Here is a 21,724-nt window from a genome sequence, read left to right as displayed (position 1 = left end):
CCACTAAAGAGGGGTTACAGCAGCACCTAGATCGTCTTCACAGGTTCTGTCAGACCTGGGCTCTGACCGTTAACCTAAAAAAAACAAATATAATGATATTCCAAAAAAGGTCGGGAAATAAGGATGACAAATATAAATTCTATTTGGACACAGTTCTATTAGAACACACCAAAAACTACACATATCTAGGACTAAATATCAGCAACACAGGTAGCTTTCACATGGCTGTGAATGAGCTGAGAGACAAAGCAAGAAGAGCATTCTATGCCATTAAAAGGAACATCAAAATTGAAATTCCAATTAGAATCTGGCTCAAAATTTTTCAATCAGTTATAGAACCAATTGCTCTATATGGCAGTGAAGTATGGGGTCCACTCTCTAATAATGAATTTACCAAATGGGACAAACATCCAATTGAAATATTGCATGCAGAGTTTTGCAAGACTGTATTGCAAGTACAAAGAAAAACTCCAAATAACGCATGTAGGGCAGAATTGGGCCAATACCCCCTCCTCATTCGAATAGAAAAAAGAGCCATCAAATATTACAACCATCTAAAAACAAGTGACCCCAAAACATTCCATCACACAGCTCTACAATGTCAAGAGATGAAACCAGAGAAGAGTCCCCTCAGCCAGCTAGTTCTGAGGCTCAGTTCACCAACCCAAACCAACCCCATAGAGCCTCGGGACAGCCCTCAGAAAATCTGGCCCAACCAAATCATCACAAAACAAAAATAAAAATATATCACCTATTGGAAAGACACCACAAAAAATCAAAGTAAACTTCAATGCTATTTGGCTCTAAACAGACAGTACATGGTGGCAGACTATCTGACCACTGTGACTGATAGAAAACTGAGGAAAACATTGACTAGGTACAGACTCAGTGAGCACAGTCTGGCTATAGAGACCGGTCGTCACAGACAAACCTGGCTGCCCAGAGAGGACAGGCTGTGCTCACTCTGCTCCAGGGGAGAGGTAGAGACAGAGGTGCATTTCCTACTACACTGTGACAAATACTCAGACCTAAGAGCATATTTCTTTCCCAAAATTATAACTCAATACAAAGAATTTGAAACTATAAAAGATGAAGAAAAAATCAAATATTTATTGGGTGAAAAGCCAAAATGTGCAGTTTTGGCAGCCAAATATGTGTCCTCCTGCCACAACCTGAGGGACAGCCAGTGAAAAATGCAAAGTAATGTTGATAATATTTCCCATTTAGCTTAGTTTTGTTTTGTCTTTCATACCAGGTCATATGTCTTCTCAAGTCATGTTGACACTGGTCTACTACCATTGATTTAATTTATTGTTGTTCTGATTAATATTGTTGTTGTAGTTGCTGTTAATGGTAATCCCATGTACACTACTACTATTATTATTACTGTTGGTTCCACCATTTATTTATATATAAATATATATATATTTTGTATATATATACATATATATTAGATTTTTATTTTTCGATATGTATACTTTGACAATGTAAGTAATAATGAACTTGCCATGTCAATAAAGTCAATTGAATTGAATTGAATTGAGAGAGAGAGAGAGAGAGACAGAGAGAGAGAGAGACAGAGACAGAGACAGAGACAGAGAGAGAGAGAGAGAGAGAGAGAGAAAACAAGAAGACTGCGTGTAACACTGACCTGCTCCGGTGGGTTTGGGCTGTGTATTCAGCAGGTCCAGTACCATGTGTTCCTCATTCTGGGCCAGAGGGGTGAGACAGTGAAGGACGTACAGGGCTGAGTGATTGTCCAGTGTGTGCAGCTGGCCAAGCAACGCGTCCTTGGGGATCCCTCTACACACACACACACACACACACACACACACACACACACACACACACCACACACCACACACAGAAGATGGCACATTTATAAAAGGAACATGAATCCTACGTTATACACATGCCCACCTCAAGTACAAGCAAACTAATCGTGTTTTAATATGAACTATACAAAACTACTGCTATACTCACGGGTTGCTCTCAACACACCACTCCAACACTCTCAACTGAGAAGACAGACCGTTGGCAAACTCTCTCAGAACTGAGTCGTTGGCCAGCGCCTGAGAACAGGACAGGCAGGAGGATCATGTTATAGACATATGGGCAGTCTGGGTTGTGTTCATTGGGTACCAAACGGAAGAAAATGGACTGAAACAGGAACAGACTATGGTACCCTGGACTTGTGCAATAAGAAAACACAAAATGTTGTGTTAACGACCTAACCTGGCCGTGGGGTAGGAGGCCTAACCTGGCCGTGGGGTAGGAGGCCTAACCTGGCCGTGGGGTAGGAGGCCTAACCTGGCCGTGGGGTAGGAGGCCTAACCTGGCCGTGGGGTAGGAGGCCTAACCTGGCCGTGGGGTAGGAGGCCTAGCCTGGCCGTGGGGTAGGAGGCCTAACCTGGCCGTGGGGTAGGAGGCCTAACCTGGCCGTGGGGTAGGAGGCCTAACCTGGCCGTGGGGTAGGAGGCCTAACCTGGCCGTGGGGTAGGAGGCCTAACCTGGCCGTGGGGTAGGAGGCCTAACCTGGCCGTGGGGTAGGAGGCCTAACCTGGCCGTGGGGTAGGAGGCCTAACCTGGTCGTGGGGTAGGAGGCCTAGCCTGGTCGTGGGGTAGGAGGCCTAACCTGGTCGTGGGGTAGGAGGCCTAGCCTGGTCGTGGGGTAGGAGGCCTAGCCTGGTCGTGGGGTAGGAGGCCTAGCCTGGTCGTGGGGTAGGAGGCCTAACCTGGCCGTGGGGTAGGAGGCCTAACCTGGTCGTGGGGTAGGAGGCCTAACCTGGTCGTGGGGTAGGAGGCCTAACCTGGTCGTGGGGTAGGAGGCCTAACCTGGCCGTGGGGTAGGAGGCCTAACCTGGCCGTGGGGTAGGGGCCCTAACCTGGTCGTGGTGTAGGAGGCCTAACCTGGCCGTGGGGTAGGAGGCCTAACCTGGTCATGGTGTAAGAGGCGTAGCAGGGTCTGAGCTGAGAGCAGGCTTTGGCACTGGGTCCACCCCAGGAGGAGCAGGAGGCGAGACAGAGGCTGGAACTCCCCCTTCAGCAGGTCCTCTAGCCTACAGAACTCCTCCCTCTTCACCAGGTCCAGAGCAGTCACCTGAGGAATGGAGAAAAGTAGGGTTATGACTGAGGCAGTGTCACAAAATGGCACCCTAATCCCTATATAGTACACAACATTTGACCAGAGCCCGAGTACACTATATAGGGAATAGTGTGCCATTTAAGATAGAGCAAAAACAAAAAAGGTGCCTTATATGCAAGGAACTCATCTCATATAGTACCTGTTGATATCAGGATGCCAATAGTTACAGTACCTGTGTTGATGTTACACACTATTACACTCACCAGGACCTGTTCAAGGAAGTGCTTGCCGCTGCTAAGACACTCAAAGTAAATGGTTTTCCAGACGGAAGGCCGGTCCCCGTGGCAACACAAGCCCAGCAGTAACTTCTCCGCTTCAGGAAGATCCACTGGGATGAAGGGAGGAGGGAAAAAAGGTTAAAAGAAAGAAGGCTAGTGGTGGCATGACCTCCACGTTGTTGATACCCCTACCCGAGGTACAACAATACACAACCATGTTTTAACCGCGCAAATTGTTAGGTCAAAATATTTTGACACAACCATCGATTTCATAAAAAAAAAAATGGGAGACCGTAGAGATATGGCAAAAACCATGGTTGTGCTTTGTTCTTCCCTCGGGTAGGGGCGTCTCAACAACTAGGCCAGAGGATTGACCATATACAGCATATGGGGTCAATACACAGTATAGGGGCTCAATACACAGCATATGTGGTCAATACACAGCATATGGGGTCAATACACAGCATATAGGGGCTCAATACACAGCATAGGGGGTCAATACACAGCATAGGGGGTCAATACACAGCATAGGGGGTCAATACACAGCATAGGGGGTCAATACACAGCATAGGGGGTCAATACACAGCATATGGGGTCAATACACAGCATATAGGGTCAATACACAGCATATGGGGTCAATACACAGCATAGGGGGTCAATACACAGCATAGGGGGTCAATACACAGCATAGGGGGTCAATACACAGCATAGGGGGTCAATACACAGCATAGGGGGTCAATACACAGCATAGGGGGTCAATACACAGCATAGGGGCTCAATACACAGCATAGGGGGTCAATACACAGCATAGGGGGTCAATACACAGCATATGGCATCAATACACAGCATATAGGGTCAATATACAGCATATGGGGTCAATACACAGTATAGGGGCTCAATACACAGCATATGGCGTCAATACACAGCATATAGGGTCAATATACAGCATATGGGGTCAATACACAGCATATAGGGTCAATACACAGCATAGGGGGTCAATACACAGCATAGGGGGTCAATACACAGCATAGGGGGTCAATACACAGCATAGGGGCTCAATACACAGCATAGGGGGTCAATACACAGCATATGGCGTCAATACACAGCATATAGGGTCAATATACAGCATATGGGGTCAATACACAGTATAGGGGCTCAATACACAGCATATGGCGTCAATACACAGCATATAGGGTCAATATACAGCATATGGGGTCAATACACAGTATAGGGGCTCAATACACAGCATATGTGGTCAATACACAGCATAGGGGTCAATACACAGCATATAGGGGCTCAATACACAGCATAGGGGGTCAATATACGGTGTGTATATATATATATATATACACACAGTATATAGCGTTAACAGCAGCTGTACTGTCAACATTGCATAGAAACACATCATAACAAGTCTTCCTCCTCTCCTACAGTATATATTTATATTTCTACAATTTCCATAAGATAACCAAACAAAAACATCATTACTTTTTACGAGACGTGTTTGTGCCGTCATTCTAACTTAATTACATTCGTATGTTGACTCGATTGTTTTACGATTTGGCTGACTTTTCGTAGCAGATTGAATTATGGGACGTTTCAGGCCCCGAAAGTGAACATAATTGTACACTCGACAAACTCCATTAGAAAACAAAGGCTTGAGGGGGCTTACGTTGCAAACTTCCCTTGCTTGGCTAATCATGTGGACCGATGACAAGGCCGCGGGGATTCCCCCCCCAAGGGCACAACGCGAGGGTAAGTGGACGAGGGAGTGTCTTTGTTGGGAGTATTAACCGCAGTCCATGTCACGTTCCAAAAGACTCTTTGGTAAATGGCATGGAGTTAGAAGGAGATGAATGCCAGCTAAATAGACCGGTACTCAGGTGAGAAGGCAGTCAGGAGGCAAGATCGTGTGGGACCATTCTAGCCAATGAGAGGGCAGTGTGAACAACAGGTACAACTCAGATATAAAAAGTGTTTTTTTTCTCCTCAAAGTTGCCGGGGGACGTCACGTAACCTATCTATCAGTACACTCGTAACAACCTAAACACGATTAAACTTCCATTAGAGTAAATTAACCATTATACATTTTTTATTAACCGAATTCAACAATCTGTCATTGACCTCCGTACATAAACTCCTGGCTTGGTGAGCGAAAACAACAAGGGGCCAAGTTATCCCTCTCTCTTCTCGTCATCCTCTCTGATGTGCCTCACACGTTTCAGTTCATTAATATAGCTAAGGCCAAATCGGTATAATTTTGTAAATGCCCGGATACCTACGGAAAGACGCGTCTTTCACCCAAGTTTAGTCAAAAACAAAAAAAAACGGGGCTAGTGCCGTATCTGAGATATCGTGTGACTAACGGACGGACGGACGGAGATCGATTTCATCGTGGGAGACAATAAAGTTAGTTTTTTTCGATCCACTGTTTGTAAACAACGCAATTGTAAAGAAACACATTATAGTTTCAAAACATGGTCGTAACTATACTGTTGATCTCATGGATGGTCAGTCCTCGTGTCTATAGCTTTGTCTATGAATTTGAGAGTAGTTACTTCTGCCACATGGTGGGGTGACCACTTGTTGTCTGAACTTCAGATTGCCCCTTTTAGGTTTCAGGTAAAGTTAAGGAAGTAAAAGTCCATCCTCACCCTGGGTGCTGGGAGTCTCTCTCAGTAGTCGGTCTCTGTGCAGCCTGAGGGCTGTGGAGCAGTAGTGGGAGAGCAAGGTGTGGCAGTGGGGCCGTAGCAGGGAGCTCAGGACCCTCTCCTCTCTCAGGGGCCCGTCTCTGGCCCTCCACAGGGCCTCACACAGGGCCTCCAGCTGGCCCCCGCCTCCTCCACCTCGCTCCGACCTCAGGGGCATCAGGGCTAGGACCACACACATCTCCTCCGCCCAGCCCTCCATCTTCTCTGAGCCTGGACCAAGATGCTCCACTCTCTCCATCAGGTAACTGATGAATGTGTCCTTTAATAGAAGTAATAATAGATTTTATATAAACCCGGGAGGGAGGGGGGGGGGGGGGGGGGGGGGGGATGGGTGTAAAACAATTTCAATTAAAAGCTACCTGTAGGATGTGGTTCCCTGTATTAACACTCCTGGGGTGGTCCTCCAGGAAGCTAACCAGAGCCTGGGCCACTCTGGGTCTCTTCTGGTCCAACAAGGCTTCGAGACAGGTCTCTATCCCTGGACTCTGAGCATCGCCCGTCCCTGGTGATACCCTTGGAACCCCTGGTCCCTTTCTCTCCTCCGACTGGGTGGTCAGGAAGGCCTGGTGGAGCTCCTGGGGACGAGAAGAACATTTGTCTAATAACTCTTCCCCCCCCCTCCCAATTACTCTAAAATATTAACTTGCACCTAACCTTATGGTTCTGTATCAATAGCGGTAATTGTTGAAGTTAACTTTATGGTCTCTATATAAAATGTTGTCCTTGTCTATTTTTAATAAAATAAGAAGTATAAACCTTGAGCGTGGTCTCTGGCACCTCGTCTCCCAGCTCCTCTAGAAGCAGTAGGAACTCTAGTTCTCTCCTGACTGAAACAGAAACCTCTTCTTTGGTCCATTTCTCCAGGACTTGAAGCCAAAGCCAGGCCAGTTTGTGAGGGCTGCCCACACTCTCCCATCTACAATACACACAAAATATAAATTATATAAGCTATTTATATTGGCTAATCAATAATAATGTACCATAATTTCTCCCCCCCCCCCCCCCCCCTCCAGGTAAGCAGCCTAACTCACTCTAGCAGGTAAGGGTAGGTGATGATGGCCTTGACGATGTCCCGTAGCCGTTGTGACACCTCTCCTCCAGCGTCACACAGCTGAGACACGCAGGCTTCAGCCAGCTCCCACTCGCCATTCTGCAGACACCGAGTGAAGAAATCAAACAGCTCCTGAAGGGATGTCTCTGCCTCACAGCCGTACGGGTGCATGTCTGTCTGTCTCCTCCTCCTCTGGTTTAAATCACAGTCTGGTCGCCTCAGGATCAAGGGTTCACACCCCCCCGTCTTTCACGACATGGCAGTGGAGGAGTAATAACCAGGAGCTGGGTGAAAATACAGGATTATAAATCAGTTAACATCTAAGAGATGCTTTTATCAAAAAAAATGACTTACAGTCATCCGTGCATACATTTTTCCATATGGCTGGCACCAGCGGGAATTGAACCCAGGACCCTTGGTGTTGCAGGTTCTAGGCACAGAGGACCAACTAGCTGAGAAACGCTCAACTCTGTTCTCTTATATAAAGAGAGTTGAGCATTCTGCTAGAGGACCATAGGATTATTATGATTTAAAATCCCAAACTGTAACATGATTGATAAGGAAGAGTAGGGCTGTATCCCCAATGGCAATCTACTCCCTATCTAGTGCAGACTTTTGTGCTACATTTGACCGGTACCATATTCCCTATTAAAAACAACAAAACACGGTGTTTTAAGTGAGCAGTAGGCATTGGTCTGAAGGAATTGGTCACGATACCTGCTCCACCCATGCTCTACCAAGGTTTTCCAGCACTACAGTAGCTATGTTGGTCTATTGTTCTCTGAACAATATGTAGGCAGGTTTCTTAGGATTCAAACCAGCCTAATTTATACTCTTAGAGGAATTGTTGACACAATTCCTGGTTGATGTAACTGTTAGCTTACCTGTGTAATATTGACATAAGCTTGTTTTGTAAACATGGCCCTGTGCGGATCAATGGACAGTTCATTAGCTCTGTCAAATTAACATTTAGCTCAAAGATGTGTATTTTGTATTTATTTTTGCAATAAAGATGGTGACGCTAGAATAATACACATTTACAATAGGCCTATATCAAAACACACACAGTGAATTCAGAAAGTATTCAGACCCCTGGACTTTTTCCACATTTTGTTATGTTACAGGCTTAATCTAAAATTGATTAAAGTATTATTTTTCCTAATCAAAAAACACACAATACTCCATAATGACAAAGTGAAAACATGTTTTTAGAAATTTTTGCAAAAGTATTAAAGATGTAAAACAGAAATACCTTATTTACGTAAGTATTCAGACCCTTTGCTATGAGATTTGAAATTGAGCTCAGGTGCATCCTGTTTCCATTGATCATCCTTGAGATGCTTCTACAACTTGGGAGTCCACCTGTGGTAAATTCAATTGATTAGACATGATTTGGAAAAGGCACACACCTGTCTATATAAGGTCCCACAGTTGACAGTACATGTCAGAGCAAAAACCAAGCCATGAGGTCGAAGGAATTGTCCGTAGAGCTCAGAGACAGGATTGTGTCAAGGCACAGATCTGGGGAAGGGTACCAAGACATTTCTTCAGCATTGAAGGTCCCCAAGAACACAGTGGCCTCCATCATTCTTAAATGGAAGAAGTTTGTAACCACCAAGACTCTTCCTAGAGCTGGCCGCCCGGCCAAACTGAGCAATTGAGGGAGAAGGTCCTTGCTCATGGAGGTCACCAAGAACCCAATGCTCACTCTGACAGAGCTCCAGAGTTCCTCTGTGGAGATGGGAGAATCTTCCAGAAGGACAACCATCTCTACATCACTCCACCAATCAGGCCTTTATGGTAGAGTGGCCTGACGGAAGCCACTCCTCAGTAAAAGGCACATGACAGCCCGCTTGGAGTATGCCAAAAGGCACCGAAAGACTCTCAGACCATGAAAAACAAGATTCTCTGGTCTGAAAATGTAACTCTTTGGCCTGAATGCCAAGCGTCACGTCTGGAGGATACTTGGCACCATCCCTGCGGTGAAGCATGGTGGTGGCAGCATCATGCTGTGGGGATGTTTTTCAGTGGCAGGGACTGGGAGACTAGTCAGGATCGAGGGAAAGATGAACAGAGGAAAGAACGGTGAGATCCTTGATGAAAACCTGAGCTCTCTGAAGCAGGTTCTCAGACTGGGGCCAAGGTTCACCTTCCAACAGGACAACGACCCTAAGCACACAGCCAAGACAGCGCAGGAGGGGCTTCGGGAAAAGTCTCTGAATGTCCTTGAGTAGCCCAGCCAGAGCCCGGACTTGAACCCGATCAAACATCTCTGGAGAGACCTGAGAATAGCTGTGAGTGATGCTCCCGATCCAACCTGACAGAGCTTGAGAGGATCTGCAGAGAAGAGAATAGGAGAAACTCCCCAAATACAGGTGTGCCAAGCTTGTAGCGTCATACCCAAGAAGACTCAAGGCTGTAATTGCTGCCAAACGTGCATCAACAAAGTACTAGGTAAAGGGTCTGAATACTTATGTAAATGTGATATTTCAGTTTATTTTCTTGTATACATTAAGCAAAGATTTCTAAAAACCTGTTTTTGCTTTGTCATTATGGAGTATTGTGTGTAGATTGATGAGTAAAAAAACGATTTAATACCTTTTAGAATAAGGCTGTAACGTAACAAAATGTGGAAAAAGTCAAGGGGTCTGAATAATTTCCGAACGCACTGCATGTAGTTGGTTTTATTCAAACACTGTCTATATATGGGAAAATAAGGTTAAACATTTGGACCAATCGATTGGTCAAAAGAACAGGACGACTCTCAGTCTACCAAGATAGTTTTTTGTCGGGGACAGCCCTAATGCATTTAATGATTAACCTCAGCTTGCAAACCAACAGACGGGCTGGTGCAGGCAGTGAGCTCTTTGTGTTGTTGAGTTGCTGGGCAACAGAGTTGCTGGCCCAGTTAGACAGAATGAGATTTAGCTAAAAAGACGCGAGCATCATCAGAAATGCTACAAAAAGGTTCATGTGTAAAGTCAACAGACCTATGCCATGTGAACCCTACTCCACAGGAGAGCCATGTGAACCCTACTCCACAGGAGAGCCATGTGAACCCTACTCCACAGGAGAGCCATGTGAACCCTACTCCACAGGAGAGCCATGTGAACCCTACTCCACAGGAGAGCCATGTGAACCCTACTCCACAGGAGAGCCATGTGAACCCTACTCCTTGGCCAGAGCGTCCAGTGTACGCTCTGAATGCTCCGAGAGTGAAACCCTCTGAATTTACAAATGCCCAGAGTGCACTCTGGCACTCCAGATTAAATTTACGAAATACACCCGTAGTATAAACCAGCCTTAACTCTTGAAATCTTTGGTTGTTTAATACACTACCGTACTCACTCTGTTTAGCACATGGCCTCACATGTGAATCCTTAAAGAGATGGGTGGAGCTAAAGCTTAAGAGGGTGTGAACAATGCTGAATGGGTGGAGACAAAGAAGAGCTCTCCAGTAGGTGTACCAAAATATTCAAGAGCAATTCTCTCAAAAGTGAGGTTACAAGTTTACCAACTTTCAAAGCAGAATTACTTTCCCCATTGTTCCTCAACTGTAGTGTATGATATACCATTTTCTAGCTCCGAGTCTCTACTTTTATCCAATGGGAAAAAAACACAATTTCAAATTTTGCTACATAAGACCAAACCGAGCGTGTCGGTCACAAATATGCAGTTGTCACACAACACAAATGCCACAGATGTCTCAAGTTTTGAGGAAGCGTGCAGTTGGCATGCTGACTGCCGGAATGTTCACCAGAGCTGTTGGCAGAGAATGTTATGTTAATTTATCTACCATAACCCAACTCCAATGTCATTTTAGATCATCAGTGCGTCCAACCGGCCTCACAACCGCAGACCATGTGTATGGCGTCATGTGGGCGAGCGGTTTGCTGATGTCAACGTTGTGAACAGAGTGCCCCCATGGTGGCGGTGGGGTTATGGTATGGGGCAGGCATAAGCTACGGACAACAAACACAATTACATTTTATTGATGTCCATTTGAACGCACAGAGATACCAATAAAAAAGATGCTGAGGCCCATTTTCGTGCCATTCAGCCATCAGCAGACATGTCACCCGTTGAGCATGTTTGGGATGCTCTGGATTGATGTGTACAGACAGCTTGTTTTCAAGTTCCAGCCAATAACCAGCAAGTTGGCACGGCCATTGGAGAGGAGCGGGACAACGTTCCACAATCAACAGCCTGATCAACTCCACACCAAGTGGATGCAAATGGTGGTCACACCTGATTAGTGGCAGTCGGTATCATTTAAGATGAGGACAATCATTTTTTTTCTTCATGTACATGGCCTTATTTCTATTACAGCATGTTGGATGACTGTCATTCTTTATTCCATTCATCCAGTTCAATGTAACAGTGAAAGGTTTAGGTTACTGTCATTCATATTCCATTCACCCAGTTCAATGTAACAGTGAAAGGTTTAGGCTACTACCTGATTCTAGAATGTTCCCTGTACCCATCATGAGGTTGCTACAACCTAGACTATGAATGAAAGTTTACAACGTAGGTGCACACAGGTCGAGTTAACATTTTGAGGTGACAGACAGTGACACATGGACAGACAGTGACACATTCAATACCGCCTTGAACACTCTTGCCTGCATCTAGCTGATCTAGGGTGTAATCATTAGTCCAACAGTTGCAAACAAGAGTTTCTATTGGACAAACTCAGGTATGTTTATTTCATTTCATTCTGTTTCCTTCCGTTTAAGAAACATCTATCAACAGAATCGGCGGAATGAATACACCCCTGATCACGCTAAAAACACAGTTCACTTTCTAGCAGCCACGTTGTATTCTTTCTCACATCTATTCACTCTCTTCCTCTCACCTTTTCCCTTCACTTGTCAACTTCAATGCACACCAGATGTATGTGACCAGGCGGAAAAACCTTTCCAAACCAAACCATATCATAACCGCTACACAGCCTACATCGTTGTCCCCATATTAGCTAAAGTAACGTCATAGTCAACATAGCTAATAGAACTAACGTGTTAGTAAAACCTGCTACAATCATGCAGTAACATTACAGTGTAAAGTCAGTAAAGCAGTTTAGCACTTACACTGGCGGGCCCCAGTGGCAATACATTTGTAAAAACCAAAAGCTTACTTTGTCTTGGAAGTGTTCCAGTGTTGTGTTGTTTAGTCATAGCCAGCTAGCTAACGTAGCATCCCTCTGTTTGAGCAGGTGTTTGAATACGCTAAACTAGCTAGCTGCATTTGCTAGCTAAGTAAGTGAAAGTTAGGGGGAAATAATGACAATCTCTCTCTATCCCTTTCTTGCTTCTCCTTCATTTTGGAAGAAATTAATTTGTTCAAAACTGTTCAACTATTGTTTTTCTCTCTCTTTGAGTCAACTACTCACCACATTTTATGCACTGCAGTGCTAGCTAGCTGTAGCGAATGCTTTCAGTACTATATTAATTCTCTGATCCTTTGATTGGGTGGACAACATGTCAGTTCATGCTGCAAGAGCTCTGATAGGTTGGAGGACATCCTCCGGAAGTTGTCATAATTACTGTGTAAGTCAATTGAAGGGGGTGAGAACCATGAGCCTCCTAGGTTTTGTACTGAAGTCAATGGACTCAGAGGAGGACGGAAGCTAGCTGTCCTCCGGCTACACCATGGTGCTACCCTACAGAGTGCTGTTGAGGCTACTGTAGACTTTTAGTGCAAAAAAAAGTGTTTAATCAATTATTTGATGAATATATTTTGTATAGTTTTGTCTAAAAAGGTCAACTTTTTTAATGTTTTACAATTTTATTTTTATAAAATTCACTAAGGAGGAGCCTCCAATGCACCTGATACTGACTGGTTTTCTGATCTGCGCGGCTATCTGTGACCAACATAGCATATCTGTATTTCCAGTCATGTGAAATCCATAGATTAGGGACTAATGAATTTATTTCAATTGACTGATTTCCATACATAAACTGTAACTCAGTAAAATCCTAGAAATTGTTGTATGTTGCGTAAATACTTTTGTTCAGTGCAGATATTTTTATAATAAAGGTTCGTGCTTATTTGAGTGTTGTTAAAAGAAACGCGACCTATATCATCATGAGACAACATTACTGACATAGAAAAAAGCACCATCCAAATAATAGCCAGCTAGCTAACGTTAGCTGTCAAAAGAAATGGCATTGGATTCATGAAAGACGTAAGTTAACCGACTAAATCATAAACACATCATGCTGATTAGATCAAGAGAAACCAATGCACAGTAAACAACTAACTTACATTGACTTACTTTTTATCGATGTGAATGTATTCCTTCTTATAATATTTCACTGTTATTTCTTCCCTCTTCCGAATTGTTATGCTAGGCGCACAGTGACCAAGCTAGAGAGCTATGTCATGTGACGAAATCAGCTGATTTTGCTTGCAGTTCAAAGGTTGAAAGAGACCTTCGCGCAAGATAGGCTATACCACGGGTGTATTCATTACGTCGATTCTGTTGCAAAACGTTGCACCTGTTGCAAAACGTTCTGAATTGTTCCGAATTGTTTTGTCATTGTTGCAAATAATTTTTCAACAGAAACGAAAGTTTCTACTGGACAAATTCAGTTAGGTCCATCCACATTTCATTGCGTTTGCTCTGTTTGCTTCCGTTTGCTTCTTAAACGTTTAACGGTTTCCGTTGCAAGACGTAATGAATACACCCCAGAGATACTGGATATAATGACGAGATGCTTATGTCTCCGCTCTAACAATGGGATTCGTTGTCCACAGAGCGGGACAGCCGTCTGTCGAAGCTCCCGCCTATTCCTCTCTTTCGATTGGTGGATACATATCGGTATTCGAATATTGTCTTGAATATTCAATGAGGGGTGTTGACGTCAACCGCCTGTGATTGAATGGAGAGTGATATGCTAACCTCATGAATATGCATAGCCCGTCTCGAATTTCAATAGGAACAATCGATGACGTCTACCGCCGGTGCTACGATACTGATGATCTGACGCCACATATGGTTTGTTTACTTTTCTACCGTTGTGGCTAGATGGAGTAGGCCTAGAGCTCGATCTCGTGGTCACGTCGGGGATAACAATTGTTGACAACCTGACATCTCGATCATACCGACAGTGTCATTGCGTTTTATGTACACCAGAAGTACATTCATTTCCAATGGAACGCTGCGTTTGCCTTGCAGCATTGCGTTGGAGAGGAAGTTGCAGTGAGTTCTGTGTGGTGCATAACGTACTAGGGGGTTTACTATCCCCCTGCGCTAAATAGTACGCAGCCTTAACTGGATATGTGTGTAACAAAAGTTCAACATTCACCTTCTGCTACCATTTCTGTCAAGCCTTCTACGCATAACATAAATTCGATAAATCCAACATATGCACCACACAGAACGCACTGGAACTACCTCTGCAACACAATGCTACAAGGAAAACGCAGCGTTCCATTGGAAATTAATGTACTTCTGGTGTACCAAAAGGCAAATGGCTCTGTTGGTGTGATCAAGGCGTCAAACTGTATGCTTGAAATGGTAGCAGGAGGTGAATGTTGAACTTTTGTTGTACGCATACCCAGATGATGCTGCGTACTATTTTGAGCAATAACTCTTATCAGTGTGATCGAGGCACAACCCTAACCCTTTTCATAACCTTAAGCTCATTGTTCTAACCTGCTATGTTAGTTCTCCTAACCTGCTGCATTAGTTCTCCTAACCTGCCGCATTAATTCACCTAACCTGCTGCATTAGTTCTCCTAACCTGACACATTAATTCCCCTAACCTGCTGCATTAGTTCTCCTAACCTGCTGCATTAGTTCTCCTAACCTGCTGCATTAGTTCTCCTAACCTGCTGCATTAGTTCTCCTAACCTGCCGCATTAATTCACCTAACCTGCTGCATTAGTTCTCCTAACCTGCCACATTAATTCACCTAACCTGCTGCATTAGTTCTCCTAACCTGCCACATTAATTCCCCTAACCTGCTGCATTAGTTCTCCTAACCTGCTGCATTAGTTCTCCTAACCTGCTGCATTAGTTCTCCTAACCTGCTGCATTAGTTCTCCTAACCTGCTGCATTAGTTCTCCTAACCTGCTGCATTAGTTCTCCTAACCTGCCGCATTAATTCACCTAACCTGCTGCATTAGTTCTCCTAACCTGCTGCAATAGTTATCCTAACCTGCCACATTAATTCACCTAACCTGCTGCATTAGTTCTCCTAACCTGCCGCATTAATTCACCTAACCTGCTGCATTAGTTCTCCTAACCTGCTGCATTAGTTCTCCTAACCTGCCGCATTAGTTCTCCTAACCTGCTGCATTAGTTCTCCTAACCTGCCGCATTAGTTCTCCTAACCTGCTGCATTAGTTCTCCTAACCTGCCACATTAATTCCCCTAACCTGCTGCATTAGTTCTCCTAACCTGCTGCATTAGTTCTCCTAACCTGCTGCATTAGTTATCCTAACCTGCTGCATTAGTTCTCCTAACCTGCCACATTAATTCCCCTAACCTGCTGCATTAGTTCTCCTAACCTGCTGCATTAGTTCTCCTAACCTGCTGCATTAGTTCTCCTAACCTGCTGCATTAGTTCTCCTAACCTGCCGCATTAATTCCCCTAACCTGCTGCATTAGTTCTCCTAACCTGCTGCATTAGTTCTACTAACCTGCCGCATTAATTCACCTAACCTGCTGCATTAGTTCTCCTAACCTGCTGCATTAGTTCTCCTAACCTGCCACATTAATTCACCTAACCTGCTGCATTAGTTCTCCTAACCTGCTGCATTAGTTCTCCTAACCTGCTGCATTAGTTCTCCTAACCTGCTGCATTAGTTCTCCTAACCTGCCGCATTAATTCTCCTAACCTGCTGCATTAGTTATCCTAACCTGCCACATTAATTCACCTAACCTGCTGCATTAGTTCTCCTAACCTGCTGCATTAGTTCTCCTAACCTGCTGCATTAGTTCTCCTAACCTGCTGCATTAGTTCTCCTAACCTGCCGCATTAATTCTCCTAACCTGCTGCATTAGTTATCCTAACCTGCCGCATTAATTCTCCTAACCTGCTGCATTAGTTCTACTAACCTGCCGCATTAATTCACCTAACCTGCTGCATTAGTTCTCCTAACCTGCTGCATTAGTTCTCCTAACCTGCCACATTAATTCACCTAACCTGCTGCATTAGTTCTCCTAACCTGCTGCATTAGTTCTCCTAACCTGCTGCATTAGTTCTCCTAACCTGCCGCATTAATTCTCCTAATCTGCTGCATTAGTTCTCCTAATCTGCTGCATTAGTTCTCCTAATCTGCTGCATTAGTTCTCCTAGCCTGCCACATTAATTCACCTAACCTGCTGCATTAGTTCTCCTAACCTGCCACATTAATTCACCTAACCTGCTGCATTAGTTATCCTAATCTGCTGCATTAGTTCTCCTAACCTGCCACATTAATTCACCTAACCTGCTGCATTAGTTCTCCTAACCTGCTGCATTAGTTCTCCTAACCTGCTGCATTAGTTCTCCTAACCTGCCACATTAATTCACCTAACCTGCTGCATTAGTTCTCCTAACCTGCCACATTAATTCACCTAACCTGCTGCATTAGTTCTCCTAACCTGCTGCATTAGTTCTCCTAACCTGCCACATTAATTCACCTAACCTGCTGCATTAGTTCTCCTAACCTGCTGCATTAGTTCTCCTAACCTGCCATGTGAATTAACCCTGTTATGTAAACAAACCATCTGTGGCAACAAATCATTAGTATCACCACATCTGTATTCAATGGAGAGTAAAATATTTGCCTGAATATGTGTAGACCGTCTCGAATTTCAATAGGGACAACTCCGACATAAAGTGTTTTTTTCCTCAGTTTCGAGGATGTCACGTGCATCACACTTACTGTATATCAGTATAGTCTTACCACCCTAATCATTACGAAACTTCTATTAGATCAAATAACTATTAGATCAAATAAGCCTCATGTATCAAAATAGTCATTCATTTGATCCTGACACTCTTTCATTGCCCCCCCCATACAAAACTCCTCACATGCTTAAAGAGCGACTGCCACTAAAAAGCAACTTTTCGTTTTTTTTTTAAAATGGCCTCTGTGGCATCGATGAGTCAGAAACATTTATTCTAGTGTCAACATGGTCTAGAATGTGTAAATATGATAATTTTGGTCATAAAGTCAGTCTCTTCCAAAAACGATATTTGTGAGATGATAGGAAAACATTTACGTGGAATGAAAGGTACCATAACCGTTTTCATTGGGTTGGGTTTATTTTCATCTTGCCCACATGCTGGCAGCACAAGAGTAATCGTCAATTCGGAGATACACTGAACAAGACCAGATCATGAAGCCTGGTCTCATAAAGTACCACAGTAGCAGTCATAATACCCATAAAACCTAGCGGTCAAACAAGGAAATGGTTACAATTATTTTCCCACCATTCATTATTTTTCCCATAGGTGATTTTAGAAACACTTAAAAATAAGGGTTGTGTTTAGTGTCTACGAAATGTTTACATATCATACTAAATGTGGGAACTCGTGTTTTACATACAGAATAAAACAAAATGTGCTGAGACCAGATTGCTGGCCAGGATAAACGAAACTGTAGCATTGTGTGGGCTATTTATAGCCCATTTGTTTGTGAGAAAATATGTGAGTGGGATAAAAACTGGTTTTATATTCAAACTTGGGCTAACCTAGACTTTTTCAATCCAAAATGATTAACTGGAAATGGAATCAATAAACACAATAGCTAACAGACTGAGTTAATGTTTTATTGAGACCTACAGTTGAACAGGGCAGGACTACCACGATTCAAACCTGCATACAGCAAGCTCAGCTTTTTATTGTCCAATCATATGTTGCTTTCTCTGTGTCTGTGTATAGGAACCCCCCCCCCCCTAGTCGTTCTTTAAAATGTAATGAATATGAACAAGAACAAGATAGCTGCAGTTTGACAGGGTTTTCATCCTCCCCCGAGACCAGGAGTTTTTACAGGAGTTTTATTAAAACCGTGTGATATGACTAGAAAAACTCTGGTCCCATCATAGCCCATATTACATATTTTTACTACAGATTAATCACGTGACCGGATCAGGAAAAACTACAGCCCCCAGAATTATTTTTTTTGCCACACCACTCTGGGACCTGTGGTTTATCGAGGCTGTTTACTACTGTAAAGTGCGTCCAATTAAATGAGAGACGTTTAAGGCCTATAGGCTACTTTGCCAGTATGAAACGAATACAGTCAGAAAAAGTGAGGAATTTATTCAGCAATGATCATGGTATTGAAATAAGAAATAGGTTTCTAACTATTTTAGAGTGCAAAGATGCAACAACAACAAAAGATCTTCGCTCTTCTCACAAATGGAAAATTATTGCATCTTATTATTATATTTACCTGCTTTTTTTGTTATAAATAAGCATGTCATCATATCTCCCATTTACACAAAACAGTAGGCTATTTAACAAAAAAAAATGTTTAACCTTTATTTAACTAGGCAAGTCAGTTAAGAACAAATTATTATTTACAATGACGGCCTACCGCGACGTTGGGCCAATTGTGCGCCGCCCTACGCGACTCCCAATCACAGCCGGATGTGATGCAGCCTGGATTCCAATCACGTAATGCAGTGACACATCTTGTACTTAGATGCAGTCTTAGACCACTGCGCCACTATTGCCTGCTTGCGATGCTATTAGAAACGATTAGAAACTGTGCATGCACACGGTCTAAAGTTTGCGGAAAGCTAAGCACGCACGCCAAGTTCCGTGTTTATAAACGACAACTTTGGCTTGAAAACTGACGCACGCATGTTTTGGGGTATATTTTGTACGTACGCAACGTTTCAAAATGAGTCCCCAGGTCACAGAACTGCTGGAGAAGATAGAGGACATGGTGGTACAATTGCAAGTCCAATTAATATGATGTAATAACTTACTGATTGAGTCAATGTTATCAATAAATCAATAATTCTGTTTTCTGAATAACCAGGCACTCCATATTACAACAGTTCACGCGTTGCACAATTTTGTAGATAAAAGGTACATTTTTTTTAAAGTATTTGTTTTATTATGAACAATAGAGCAAATACAAAAACAGAAATATACAAACAAGAGTACATAAACCTAACAGACAGGGGGGTATTACATATCGAGATACATTTTCAATTTGTCAAAAAGTTTTATGGTATGTAATGCTTTTGTGTTTTTACACAAACTAATATTTAAATTCTATCTTAAACAATGTGAAGAGGGGATTGTTCTCCGCCCATTTCATTTAATGGATAAAGAATCTTCCATGAAAAATAAACAAATTAACAATGAACGTTAAATCAGGGTCCATATCATTTGGATCAAAATTAAACATAATATCAGTCTTTCAAATTAACATTAATAATAGTTTATTTTAAAATAAAATCTAACACACTCCAAAATCTTCTGACATAAGAACAGTCCCCAAAAAATCTAATCAAATCAACCACAACCACAACCACAAAATACACATTTGTTAGCTATTTTGAATCTGTGTATAATAAAGGTCTTTAGAGGGTAGATTCTATGAATGAGTTTGTATGATTTGTATGATTCTTCTTTCACCTTATTAGATATACAATATTTGCCAGACAACAACGAGACTTTGTTCCAGTTCACTTGTCCTAGGGCCGCATCATTGACGTCACCAGACCCGGGCTTTCGGGCTTCCCGGAGTGATTTTGTCTCAGCCCCGAGTCTTTTGCCCTGCTGGGATGGTGTAAAACAAGCTAGGCTACACTGCATTACACATTGCAATGAATCCTCCAAACATGAGGCCCACACATATTCCTCTCAAGCCAGAGGAAGTAGTCCTTGCTAAACATTACCTCTCAAAAAACGAAAGATGACACTTCTGACATGCCCTCGGTGTATAAATTGTTAGACCCTCATATGTTCCCATCGCTGAAGGGAATCATACAGGCCTCGCTGACCATCCCAGTTAGCAGCTGTGAGAGATCTTTCAGTGCATTAAGACGTCTATATACATGGTTTAGGAGCCCAATGACCCGAGATAGAATGCATCATGACAATTGACTAAGATCTACATACTAACACGCTTGGGAAAGAGTGAAGTCATAGACAGGTTTGCACCTACAGTTTCATTCTGTTTCATTTCTAATCTTTATGGATGGACTAACATCCTAGTACTGTGTAATATAACTCACAAACATTGTGAATATTTAGTTGGAGAAAGGATTGTATGCTGGTATGTACATGTGTGTAAAATTGTGAAGTGTTGTTACTACAGGGGTGTTGGAGGGGGTGTATTTGTTTTTGTGTAATTAATTAGGTAGAAATATTGTCCTGTAGCTAATTGGGAAAGGTTGACCTTGGAATCTGAGGCAGCAGGTAGCCTAGTGGTTAGAGCATTGAGCCCGTTACCCGAAAGTTTGCTAGATCGAACCCCAGGGCTGACAAGGTAAAAAATAATATCTGTCGTTCTGCCCCTGAACAAGGCAGTTAACTCACTGTTCCCCGGTAGGCCGTTATTGTAAATAAGAATTTGTTCTTGATTTACTTGCCTCGTTAAATAAAGGTTGAACAAAATTAATTATTACCAAATTATATTATAGAATCATGATTTTCAAGCGTGTTTGGTGCCTGCGTATGTACATATTATCTGCAAAATCAGCCAATTCAACCCACACACTCTACAGTATTAATACAAGCCTACTGCTATTGTGACTTTTCCAACATAATCCAAAGGATGGCAGCCTAAAATCCCAATCCTGCTATACTGCACGTAACTAGATTTTGTTTGAATGCGAAACATTAATTTGTGGTTTAGGCTGCAACCGTTTCGATTATTTTGGAACTACACGGTGCACGCAGCATGACTAGCTCACAATAGTTAGCAGTAACGTCACCGACATCAACATGAGGCGTTTTTTTATTGCCAATCAAATATTGGACATGGTTTTTGAAAAGATTACAACAAAATTATAAACTCCTTTTTCTAACAAATTACGATATAGTTATGCACTTGTAATTTGTACTTGCTAATATATTTATAAACAATATTAATGACACCTTATTCCATGGGTTACCTGACCACAATCCATTGAATTCATATTAAGAACTGTTGATTATTTGGCGTCAGGAGAGCACAGCACGTTGAAGAAAGCAGTGAGATATGCAACATAGCGTTATGTTTTGGTTGTCAAACCAGTTCTGGAAGAACAAAGACTTGTTTTTGTATTTTATATATTTATTATACCAGACTGTATATCTATGTAGGGAAGACTTATGTTTGTACATGAGGTTCCAAGTTAGAAGTATTAGTTTATGATGTTAATTCCTCAATATGAAGTAATTTAGTATCAACCATTTTAGTTACTGACAGAGTGGATATCCAAGGCAACGGAGGTATAAACTAAACCAAAGATAGTATATTATGAAGACTAAAGCTGCTTCTCCAATAGAGATTCCGGATCACACTCGTAGGCGATGTCATGGCAACGTTGGTTAGGTAATGCGTAGAAACACGTCATCGGGTCTAACGGTCGTCTCGCGTCGAACTGCGCATGTGCAAGCCGTCAAAATCAAAGGCACTCCTTCGATTATATAAAGT

The 21,724-nt window shown here is 42.9% G+C and overlaps 1 protein-coding gene across 1 annotated transcript in view; it reads right to left on the bottom strand.

The window, feature by feature from the left end:
- zfyve26 (zinc finger, FYVE domain containing 26) overlaps positions 1 to 13,489 on the bottom strand; it is a 112,432-nt gene extending 98,943 nt beyond the window's left edge. The window contains exons 1-9 of the mRNA XM_038966934.1: positions 13,400 to 13,489; positions 7,106 to 7,409; positions 6,831 to 6,990; positions 6,434 to 6,649; positions 6,018 to 6,333; positions 3,349 to 3,473; positions 2,936 to 3,100; positions 1,984 to 2,072; positions 1,652 to 1,803 (exon numbers count right to left, since the gene is read on the bottom strand). Of these exons, the coding sequence (XP_038822862.1) occupies positions 1,652 to 1,803; positions 1,984 to 2,072; positions 2,936 to 3,100; positions 3,349 to 3,473; positions 6,018 to 6,333; positions 6,434 to 6,649; positions 6,831 to 6,990; positions 7,106 to 7,296 (1,414 nt within the window). The 5' untranslated portion in view covers positions 7,297 to 7,409; positions 13,400 to 13,489. The remainder of the gene's footprint in view (positions 1 to 1,651; positions 1,804 to 1,983; positions 2,073 to 2,935; positions 3,101 to 3,348; positions 3,474 to 6,017; positions 6,334 to 6,433; positions 6,650 to 6,830; positions 6,991 to 7,105; positions 7,410 to 13,399) is intronic.
- Positions 13,490 to 21,724: the final 8,235 nt, after the last annotated feature.

The sequence above is a fragment of the Salvelinus namaycush genome, chromosome 28 (genome assembly GCF_016432855.1).
Source record: "Salvelinus namaycush isolate Seneca chromosome 28, SaNama_1.0, whole genome shotgun sequence".
Taxonomy (NCBI): domain Eukaryota; kingdom Metazoa; phylum Chordata; class Actinopteri; order Salmoniformes; family Salmonidae; genus Salvelinus; species Salvelinus namaycush.
Note: the sequence above shows the minus strand (reverse complement) of the source record. Positions and strands in the feature narration are given on the sequence as shown.